Source organism: Corvus kubaryi, unplaced genomic scaffold, assembly GCF_017639235.1.
Source record: "Corvus kubaryi isolate FWS band 111438036 unplaced genomic scaffold, C.kubaryi_AGA036_p1.0 37397, whole genome shotgun sequence".
NCBI classification, from domain to species: domain Eukaryota; kingdom Metazoa; phylum Chordata; class Aves; order Passeriformes; family Corvidae; genus Corvus; species Corvus kubaryi.
This window is the reverse complement of record NW_024581136.1, coordinates 4,820,131-4,832,170: the sequence shown is the minus strand read 5'-3', so window position 1 is coordinate 4,832,170 and position 12,040 is coordinate 4,820,131. Positions and strand designations below refer to the sequence as shown.

General features: G+C 40.1%; 1 protein-coding gene across 6 annotated transcripts in view; it reads right to left on the bottom strand.

The window, feature by feature from the left end:
* The window catches only part of NYAP2 (neuronal tyrosine-phosphorylated phosphoinositide-3-kinase adaptor 2), a 136,858-nt gene extending 125,165 nt beyond the window's left edge, over window positions 1-11,693 (bottom strand). For 2 of the 6 annotated variants that reach the window (XM_042041983.1, XM_042041986.1), the window contains exons 1-2: window positions 10,397-11,692; window positions 3,589-3,831 (exon numbers count right to left, since the gene is read on the bottom strand). In XM_042041983.1, coding sequence (XP_041897917.1) covers window positions 3,589-3,794 — 206 coding nt within the window. In that variant the 5' untranslated portion in view covers window positions 3,795-3,831; window positions 10,397-11,692. Of the gene's footprint in view, window positions 1-3,588; window positions 3,832-10,396 lie in introns of all 6 variants that reach the window. The other 4 variants (XM_042041984.1, XM_042041985.1, XM_042041987.1 and 1 more) reach the window with 4 other exon arrangements.
* Window positions 11,694-12,040: the final 347 nt, after the last annotated feature.

Sequence of the window (12,040 nt, the reverse complement as noted above, 5' to 3'; positions counted from 1 at the left end):
GACACAACCAGCTTTACAGTATTTACATCTTCACAGTGTTACAAATGAAAATGACGACTTCCCTGACAGAAACAGTAACTTGAATGATGCATAAAAACCAGAAGCCAGAACTTTGAAAGCATGCACTTCTTAACAGTATGGCTCTTATTAATGCAACATGTCTGAGCCTTCAGAGGATGAGGGTTCATTATTTGTTTCTTACCAAGCTTTTGTATTTGTGCAATTAAAAAGGGAAAACATTGGTGAAGTATCCACACAAAACAATAATAAAGTATCTTAAACGTGCATTTCAGTTATGGATGAGTCAGAAAGCAACCGCTCATTCTAACAGATGCCCTATATAAACTCCAAATACTCACCTTTTTCCTGGCACCCACAATAGCTGAGGCAAATTTACCTTCTGTTCCCAGAAATGCTGCCTACAGCAAATATTGTATCATTGCAAATGTACATCTCATAGTATTGCCAGTGAAAGTGATACTGCTCTGTAACTTTATTTGCAATTTATAGGCTTTGTGGGCACTATGCCAGTACCTTCTCTTAATCTGGACACAGCTGCCTGAATAGAAAATGATCATGTAATGAGACCAGATGAATAAAAGATGGAAGAAAAAATGTCTATACATTAGATCCCATATATATGTATTCATTGTGTCTTACTCTTGGCTACTAATCAGCACATTAACCTTATTTTCTCCACATGATTGCTAAGTACTGTACTAAAATTAGGTCAGAAATTCAGATCAGATCAGCTGACTCAGCCCAGAAAGATTAGACAAAGACTAGTTGCCTTTTTTTTTCCCCAATCCAATATGCTGTGTTTATCTCCCCCAATGTACAATGGATCCATATATTTTTCCCCACAATTAACCTATCAGAACCAGACACCATGAGACAGCAATCCCACTGAAGGTACATCAGTCCTACTGAAGAAACACAACACAATGTATCCTTTGGAAAGCAAAACATACAATCAAACATTTTTTTTTTAGGTCATTTTTCAGATCTTGTTTCCAAACTGCTCAGACTAATGCATTTCAATGAACTTAAGTCATTCAGCGTACTTATGAGATGATTTAGGTAAATAACAGCTGCTTCTAAATAGAGTTATGTGTGAATACCACCACTTTATTAGACAATATATTACTCATTATGTTGTTAATATACACAAACAGCCTTCTTCTAAGAGAGACCATCTGAACACTAAAATTGAATAGCTTCTAAATAATTCAATAATTGGACCAGCAGGTAATCTTCTGTAGGTGCAAAAGACTTCTGGCTGCTTTTTGATTCTCACATGCAAAAGAAGAGCCTTTGTGGGAACCCCCTCTCCTGCTCAAAAACCTACCTGCAGTTAATCACAGGGGACGACTCCCTTGTTGCTAAGGAGATTGTTTTCAGCTGTTGGGAGTCTCCAGACTGGTGCCACTGTTACCACTGCACATGTGCACCACTTGCTATCTAGGCCACACTCTCAGAAATTAGGGATAATATAAATACCCACCAAGATAAGGTAAAGACATAAGAAATACAGTACAGAACGAATAAGAAATCAATGATCCTACTTTATCTTTCCTGACTGCTGCATTTCAATAGACAACATGGTCTTGGATGAATCTCTAGAGGTTACTACAGGGAGAAGACTCAATTGCAATCAGCCTAAGTGACTTCAGACATCGTGGTTCATTTAGTCAAATCACGTATTTACTTGGTCTGCCATTGCTTTTAGTTTTTCCAATCAAAGATGGATCTCAAGTATCTTTTTTTACCTCTCCAAGTTTACATGGGAAAAGGTGAAAAAGACTTAAAGTATTTTTCAAGATTTCCCGAGGTGTTTTCTTACTTAGTTTCCTCAGACTGATATTGTTCCCCCCCTCAGTGTTATTGAGATAAGCCAAGTGGGGAGAGATCAGAGGGGATCTCTGCAAACATAGTTTCCCACAGAAGAGCACTGTATTCAGGAAATGTTGCTGTCTCCAATCTACATACAAATACATGTTGTTTCTCTAATATACCCACACTGTGTTGCTGATCCTCTTCTTCCTGTCTTCTGGCTCTGCGACTGAGGATAAATACTCTGTTCTCATTGATCTCAGTTGAGTGTGGGGAGGAATTTCATGGTTTGGCTCAGCCCTAAATGATCTGTACTTATCCAGAGCTCTTCATCAAATCACTTTGCCAGGATCAATGAACAAAACCACACAAACCAACCACAATGTAGAAAATACCGCCACTACTATTCAAATGAGGTAGAGAAGCTTGGCTAGAGGACTATAAAGAACCAGGCAGATCCACAACTTACTCTCTCATGTCCCAAGAAACTTATTCATAACAAAGAACTGCTCTGGTACCTAGTGACTGCTGCTTTATGGTCACACGTATAAAAGTACATGCAAGCAGGTTAGGCAGAGTACAGCCTAATTGTATTCACCCTAATTTCACATATCACTCCAATGAAATTATTGAAAATCCAAAAATTTGTACTTCCTAGAACATAAAGCAGCCACATTTTTGCTTTACATTCCTTCATCTCTCTCCTCTTTCAAACTGTATGTGCTGCTCTTTTCCTTTTAATGCTCCATCAAAATTATCAGACTACTGAGGCGTTGCTCGAATGTTCACAGCACAGCATGTCTGATATACCTGGATGTACAGTACCCAAGACATAGCATAAAATTTAATCACTTAAACTGAAATACAGAAGATTCATGCTGGGGGAAAAAATTCAAAGGACCTCCTATCAGCTTATGCTCAAGCTATTAATTTGCATATAAAAGTTAAGGATTTGGATGGATGATTTACCTGAATTAGAGAATTTTACCCTCACCTCAAGAAAAACCAATTTTTTGTATCTGTAAATCTGCAAGTAATAAATATTTATATCTATTCCATTCAACCTTCTTTTCCTCTCCAAGAGGCTGTACAGGTTTCATTGATATCCATTGGCACAAGAAGCCGGGTCATGCAAGTGCTCCTCTCATTAACTGTCAATTAAAATCAATGGAATTGTTCAAGAAGAGCCATTATAGGGTTCTGCCCATCAGGGGCTTGATCCATTTTCCTCTAAGTGATTGCAATATTGCTACTGACTTCAGAGATCATATAATTGAAAGGAAAATGTAAATAATATAGACTTTTTCTTAAAAAAACCCCTCATACACCAGTTAGAAAGCTTTGAAAATTTACCAGATTTAAAAGATCAGGTCAAGAAGAGTGTATTTTGACCTGTGAGGCTTTCCCTGTCTTGCTCACACACAAATACATTTTTTCCCAAAATACAAACTGTCCATCTAAAAGCACTAAGAGGACGGCAACTGATTTGTCACTAGATCTACATCTCCTATTCCAAACCCCCAAACCTTTTGTTACACATCACACCTGCTCAATATGCCACACATGCTCAAACTATGTCTACACAATGTAAACCTCATGCATTAGAAGCCTGACAGAGACCAACGGTCTGTACTGCTTTTGCCAGCAAGCTGCTTAGAAATCAAGTGCTTTACACATATTTACCATATCTGAAACTGAGCCCCTCACTTTTCATTCACTCCGCCAGACCACTCATCTTTTCATCAAAATATTTACCGTTTTATTGCTTCTTCTTGTTTTCGGCGTTTTTCACTCTTTTCTTTCAAGTAAGCCAGGTTTGTTTCATTCCTCATGCGATCATTCTCTCGAGCAATATCTGATGCATTCTGTATAACCAAGCCATCATAGGCCTTCATCCCCATATCTTCAATATACTGGAGAAAAGCGCCCAAAGTGACCTCCTCCTGATTAGAACTCATCATCTTGCAGGAGATAATGAACAAAGGAAAGCAACGTTTCCTGCAGGTTGAAAAAACACATAATACCTTAATCAGTAGGAAAATAGCTTATGGTTTATGACAGCAAGGTTGTGTCAGTTGTAATTAATATCTGAAAAATTGTCTCTTACGGAGACTTTCCCATTTAAGGGATAATAAACAAAGCAATTCAGAACACAGAACAACATTACTCGAGACAAGAGAAGACAAAACCAAGAGTCTCTTCTTCCAGGCAATGCAGATCCATACAATTACACTGTTTAAATACCAAAAGAGTTTTCTCCCGCCCCCTTCCCTTTTCCTAGTACCCATCAGTTGCATAAACACTGATATCCTGAATCTCAGTTTGAATTGAACTGAGAAGGCTTCCATCAAAGGACAATACGTCCCTTTTACAGTTAAATAGGGCTGCACCAGAGCAGCTTACCAGAAAAAAATTGTATTCTGATTGCCAGACAAAATTCCTATTCTGCAGGATATTCTAAAGTTCAGGTGAAAAATATTGTTCCATTTTTTGAAACAAAAAACTTAAAAGCTTTCTTCAGGTTCAAAATTTAGAAAGAAGTGAACTATTAGAAAGAATAGTGAACTATTTTCCTGTATTTCTTAGTAATGTGATATGAGCCCAGAAGCCCTGGTCATCTGTTGCCCAACACCTTGTTAGCCTGAAGTTCCAAGAATGGACAAGAATGCCCAGCTGAGCTGGGACCTTCAGAACTCTAAAGTCCTTGAAGTCTCCAAGAATCTGTATTTCTTCCACAGGTATGAACAGACACCATAAGCAGCATGGAGCAGACACACTCAGATCCCTGGGTCATTCCTGGGTCTGTGGCAGGCAGCCTAAAAGCTCTACAGAGAAGCCACAAAGGTTTTCCACTCACCAACAGAACTCCTGGGAGGGGCAAGAACTCTGGTGTATAGACATATCAGTAAATACTACAGGACACTAAAGGCAAGGTAGATAAAGATCAAGAGATAAGACTGTTGCTCTCTAAAGTCTGTGCTGGATAGGACTGGATTAACCACTTACTAAACAAGTAAAATAGAAGTTTAAAAAAATATAATTTTTCCGTCTTATTTTAAATACTGATTACTATAAGGTCCAGAGGCATTACAAGCTTGAGTGGCATTACCTGCACACAGCCCTGTGAGGAATCCTCATCCCACAGCCAGGAAGCTGGTGCAGGAGTCACTGAGTGATTTGCTGGCAGACCTGGCAGCTGAACTCAGCTCTCTAAGGCACGTTTGCTTATTCACTGCTACAGCATTCCTCCCCTCCCTGAAGAAGGATGGTGTGGTTTCTCGGAATCAGCCTCAGAACCATGCCAGCACTACAACTAGAAGGGATCTTATTGAATAGGCAATAAGAATCATGTCTGCACAAAGATTTTAGGGGCAGGGCTCCTGTGGAATCAGCGACAAAAATCTTTCCCCTATTTCCTAATATAATGTTGTATTTCTAACATTTATTACATAGCTGGAGAAGTAAAATTCTGATCTAGGTGGGCACTGATTAAAAATAAATCAATAAATAAATTTAAATACTCTTAAGGATTCTAGCAATCCACTTTGGGCCTTCAGATCTGGGCCCTGACTCTGAGAATGCAAGGGATGAAAAGAGTAGGGAAAAATTTTTCTGCCCTTTAATGTTTTCCCCTGTTTTTGATCGGGGGATCTTTTGAAGTAACAATGGAAACAAGCAGCTGGTTTCAGGCACTAAACACCTTAAAAGCACACTGATAATTTCCCCTTGTTCTCTTATGTCTGCATATCAAAATTATTTCTGTACAATGGTAACATGACTGTTAAAATCATGAAGACTCAGAGGATGCAAAGGGTCTACTCCATTACCTCTCCTGCTTCCCAAGAACAACCTTTTCTATCAACTAAGCCTGAACATGAACATTAGGCTGATGTTGAGCGTCACTGAAGTGATCTTTAAGCATTTTCAAGCATAGGTATAAGCATCTCCTACTAATCCCTGCAGGGTAACACCAGCACAGGAGGTCATAGTGCAGCCCAATGTGCCTGCATGCCATTTCACACAGCTTTGACACTGGAGCTGGGTAGAACCACACTGGGCTGCAATATGCATTCAGCCATTCTATATATTCACCATAAGCAGCACACTGTCTGCAAAGAAGGGGGTTGGAAAGCTGAAAATGAGCTGAGCAGACTCTATGAAAGTTATGATGCTTCAACAGATATCATTTTAGACTAATTCCTAAACTTGCTGATTAAATAAAGTAAGTCCAGATACTAAAGTCCCTTCCTGAGCATCTCTCTCTACAGCATGAAGGCTACAAGATTAAAACCAATGCTAACAGCACAGACAGCTCTAACTCCCCTTTCTCTGAACTCCTCAAATGATATCTGCTTTTCGATGGTTAAATTCTGGGCCATTTCCCCAGCAGATAGCTATTTTATTGTATTTTCCATTTTGGACTTCTAGTAAAATCTTGTTTCTGCATATGTTGAATTAAATTCAAATAAACTTGCACAACAGAGAAGTCTCACCCTAGTGACCTGAATGGCAGTATTGCCATTGATTTATTCAGTGACCGAGTCTTACTCCTGAAATATAATAGGAAATTTTATACTGAAGATAACTTCAACAGGCTACCAAAAAATGCAGTTCTCATTCATTTTTCCCCAAGACACGATATGCTTTACATTGTCTTTTGTGACTATACTGCATTTCTTCCCCTCATTTTTTCCTTCCTTTTTGGAGGTCAGGAATGAGCTGAAAATTAAGGATATGCTGAAACTCCTTGTATTATGATATTTATTTTTTTAAATAGGAGGATGAAGTCATTCCAATTGCAAAAAGAATTAAATAAAAAGCCCTTATTCTGCTTCACGAACTGAGAATCTGCTTTGTTAATGATGTTTTTATTACTAAATTCATGCAAAAATTTACTGTTTACTAAATAGATCAAGATATATTCTTTGTCCTAACAAGGGCCCAGTCCCACCTGTGACTGCTGATCTTTGCATGCTCATGATATAATAATAAATACAGTTTGGGGTACTCCTGGGAGTAGTTGGGGGACACACAGGTATTTCAGAGCCTCGAACCTGCTCTTGTGTCACTAACTCCAAAAAGCCTCTGTGCAAGCAGCAAGCATGTTCTAAATCAAAGCCCTTGTACCTCGGGTGTACATGGTATTTTACAGCCTCACTGCATTTAGTTAGTGTACAGTTGTGCATGCTATACTTTAACAGGGATTAAAAATGCTAACAGCCAGTGCAAAAAGCTTAATTAATTACTGTAAACATTTTTAAAATATTAGTATTGCTTGGGCAGCACACTAGGACCAATTTTACTCACAGGTATTAATGCCACTTCAGAGAATATATTACCTTAATAAATGTGCTCAATTACTTCAACAGGCTGCAATCAACACGTATGGCCCTGGAGTCCTGTGCAGTGCCTGCCTGCCCCCTCCTTGGAAAATGGGTGGAGAGCACTGATCAACTTTTGATCAAAGGTTCTGCTGACTGGTAAACTCAGGCAGTGAGCAACTCCTAACCATCTGCCAGGACAGATACAGGCACAAGCAAGTGTTCTGTTTGAGTACATTCATATTTGATTAAAACTGTGCAAATGCAAATTGTTAAATAAGTCATGTAAGCTGTCGGTGAGGCCCCACAGTCCTGGCATCCCTAACATACACACTGTGGCCATGGATTTTGTTAACCAGCAACAAGGACTATAGCGAGTCACCTATGTAATTGCAATCAAGTTGCTTTCAGTGTATTTTCTTTTCTGAAACCAAGCAGTCCTGGAAAATTATAACTGGGAGTTGTACCACTTGAGAAATTCTTTAGACACTCTTTTCTTTTCCCTCCTCAGTGTGAAGGAACAAAAGGAGACAGCGGGACAGAGGAAAAGCCTTGAAATGTAGCTATTGAAGCCAACATACTGAGAAGTCAACAAAAATTGTTTGGAGGAACTTGGTTGAGCGTTCTCTGAACACAAACATCTTTCAAACTCCATCTGAGCACAGGGACACAAAGAAGGAGTTCTCCATCATGTTCACTTTGCTTCTTAAAGGTCAAACTAACACTCTGTGAAACCTCACTGAGAAAAAGCCACAATCACATCCCGTCTTGCCCACTGACACCTGCCCTGTCAGGTACCCCCAGGTCAGAGGGGCTCTGACAGAGGAGCGCAGAGCGGCTCACACTGGCACAGCTCATGTATTCAGCTGTCAGCATGGGAAGAGTAAAGCAAGAAAGATTTTTTTTTCCCTTCCCTGCCAATGCATCTGGTTTACTGGCAAGGGCAAGCAGTCCCCTTCCTTGTTTGCCTAGAAATATTTACATAACTAAATTCAAGATCATTGTATTGATTCAGACACAATTTCTGTGAGGGCACAGTGCATTGTGTTTTACAGGACTGTTGTATACCTTACTTCTAATCGAACCATTTGCTCTGATGCCACAGATACAGCATCTTTGATCAAACAAACCACCTCCTTTTCACATGATCAGTGTGCAAAAATATTGATTTCAGAATATGAGTAATCATACCACAGTATCCAAGCAGTGCTACATGTGAAGATTCAGACATGGCATTCTCCCTCTTACTCACACCAGGATCCCCAAAATATCAGTTGCTTTTCAGCTTGCTTGACAGCCATAAGCTGCAGCTGTGCTGCATTGAAAATTGGCAATGCTGACATTAAACTGAAGGAGCTTTTTGAAGTAATGACAAAGGCACTGATTGCCTTCTTCCAAACCAGAGGGATTTAAAAAAAAAAAAAAATTAACATAGGAGAAGAGACCGTGGAAAAACAAGTGTGGGGTTGCCCAAAGTCCTGAGTCCAATCTCAGATTTATAAAGGCCTACTACACATCCCTCCAGTCCTGCCTGATTCCCTCCCAAATAGTGCCTCCTGTCTTTGAAAACTCATCTGCTTTCACATTACCTGTTAACTTCCTCCACTAAATTCACTATATTGGAAGGATTCTGCACAAACCGGGACAATAACCAGCCATTCAACCCTCGAGTTTGAGCTGTTGCATTCTAGCTGCTTGCAAGAATAAAAGCAGACAGGTCAGCCATATCCAATTTTCAGAAGCTGCTGACCACAACAGCACTAATAAGGACCTAATGGTATTGAGTGTACAAAAAAATACTTTCTCTGCAATCAAGAAAAATTTAGTGAGGGAAAAATATACTAGAGACTACTTTGCAGAACTGTCTCCTATCCTAACTGTGCCCCCCAGCAGGTGAATGTGATGAGACAAATGCTAAGACATGCTTTTGAGAGTTGCATTCCCTGCTCATTCTTAACAATGAAATGGCATTTCTGCTTTCACACACAGTGATGCATTAAATTCTAATGTCAAAGCGGAAAGACCTTCTGAAATCGGCTGCAGGTTTCCTACTACATAGCATTTGACAACTATATAGGCAGATATTTAAAGAAAAAGAACCAAGGAACCACTACTCTCATTTGGAGGTACAAAATACACTTTATATTCTGGCTGGTATTACAGATTATATACCTGGTGCTCATTATATTGCACAGCATGAGCTCTAGCACCTGGGTGAAATCACTGAAGCTAAGTAGTGCTGAGCCCTTCACTTAAAGAGGTTAAAAGTGTCTCCTTCAGTAGACTGAGAATGCTGCCACATGGGTTTAAAGAAATATTCCATTTCTACAGATGTCCTACCCTGCCTAATGGAAAGCTATGTTCCCTATAGTTTTAAGAACCAAAAAATACCCTGAGCCTTGAATTTTGGCTCCCTTGCAGGTACCTTTTGAAAAGGAAAAAGGTCTTTGCTAACAATGACTCCTCTATGACTCCAGGATGTAAAAAGCTGTTATTTACTTTGCAATACAGCAACACTTTTATCACTTTTATTCCCAGAGGAAAATAAGGCTGCATGGATGCTGGACAATTGCAAAGGCTGCATCCTAACTGCATGGATGCTGGACAATTGCAAACCTAGATTCAGAATGGCCAGCACTTAAGTGCAATTATGACTTTTTATCATCCCAGTATTATGCAGAGGACTTACAAACAGCACAAAGAAATTAAACCACACAACAAGCAGACATATAAACACATTCTGTATGCAAAGAGGAGTGCATTTGAACTCAGAAGAAATCATGAGCTTCTTGATGATTGACTTATTTTTTTCCTCCTCTTTAAGAAAATGAAATGGAGATTTCACTACCACCAGCATCATGTTAAGATGCTGTAAAATATTAATGGTGTAGTGGGTCTGATAAGTAACTATCACAGATGTTAGAAATTATTTCAATTAATTCATCAGAAAATATAAAAGAACAGTTTTAATTATTTAACAGTGCTTTTTACAAACAAAAAAAATCAGCTGCCAAATGTCTTTATTACAAGCACAATCAACATGTGAAGTACACAAAACCAGTCAAACAGACTTCAGCTTTTAGTTTAGCAATGGCTTGATTAATACCTTCTAAAAATACATGCAACCTTGTCACTATGCATTCTGACAACTCGTTATTTCATTTTGTAATGTTACTTTTTCATTCCAATTAGCACCATATTTTATTAGCATGCTCATATGATGTATTAAAATATGTACGTACCAAAATTCAAGTCCACGGGGACCACTAAGTGCAATAATCAAAGGTGACTTTTGTCTGTAAAAGCCCTTTCCTGTGGTTATCTCAGTGCAGTTGGAAGGGATATTTCAGCACCATAAGAAACAGATTTTCAGTTAGGCTCAGTTTTTTTTCTTCAGTTAAAGTGCATTAAATCTTGTTGGCAGAATTGCCCAGATTGTAGAAGTCGACATCACTATAAGTCAATCTGTTATGTTACAGGTCTTCTTAACATACGATTAAAATGGCATGGAAAGTTTGGCTTTAAAAAAAAATGCAGTGAAAAGAAAAGACAGGTGCTTTCTTCTTTAAATCCACATTCAGAGAGGAGAGGGTATGGATAATGGGAGGGTATAAACAACACCCTGCTTTGAGGTCCAGCAGAGAAGAAACTGGATGATTTTTACCCACTTTACAACACAGACGATTACAGCACCATCATATGCACTAACACAGAGATTTCTAAGGTGCCTCATTTGAATATGTTCTGTGGAGACAAAAAGAAAGGAATATAAGGAACAGCAAATATCCTATCCAAATGGCTTCTTGCAGCAGGAAAGACGCTTGCTTGCTCATTGCCACTTACAGAAGGTCTGAAACAGTCTGGCTCGTGGCATCGTCTCTGTCTCTCCCCCGTGACTACCGGCAGGCTTGCTCTTTCCAGCTGCCCGGGTCCGTGGATGCCGCTGTTGATTAATCAGGGATTCTCAAACAAAGAGCAAGCCTACCTTCGGGTGCCGGCAGGACTGTGGGGCTCCTCTCCCGCTGCAATCCGGCTGCTGCCAGCATCCTAGCACCTCGGACAGCTCCGCCGCGCCGGGCCCATGGACACGCGGCACGCCGGAGCGGGGGCGCGCCGGGAGCCGGCGCGGCAGCGGCGTCGCTCCTGGCTCCGAGGTTGGGGCGCCGGCAGAGCCTCCTAGCTAGGCAGAAGTCTCGCCCTTATCTCCACTGCACTGAAGTCTGATTAGCAAATAATCCAGTGGGAGGAAAAAAAAAAAATCTGCATGAGCAGCACTGTACATCACATGGAGTCTATAGGTAGGAAAGAATATGAAACAACGCCCTTTGCCCCTCCTTCTCCCTTCCCCAAAAAAAAGGAAATTGTTCTTCCACGGAGAATATGTAAGTTAACCTTTAGCCCATGTTATGGCTCAAGGAAATGAGTAGCCACTTAAAAAGAGCACCTAAGCCTCGGTTTGATACCTCATATTGATGTATCTTTTGCACTCACCCTCACTGAAAGCAGTGCAAGGCACACAATTACTGCTGACGCAGATAAGAATGCTGCTTGGGGAAGGAGGGGAGGAGCTTCTCGGCCCATCAAAACAACCTCCCACCACCTGCTCCCATTGCACGAGAACAAAATTACGCAGCTCGGACAGACTGAGCGTGACATTTATGCCGTTTTCCTTATATTGACATGCATACTCTGGAAAGAGGCATTTTGTTTGAAAAGCATTCAAGGTGAAACTACAGTTTTATGCTCATGCAGAATTTGTGTAATGGCTTGGAAGAAAACATTTTTTTTCTTCTGAACCGGATCAATCTGTGTTATAGCTCCTCCTTGCAGAGTATGTGCAGTTTTGCTTTCTCTCCCCCAAACCTGCAGCCTGGACACAAAGCAAA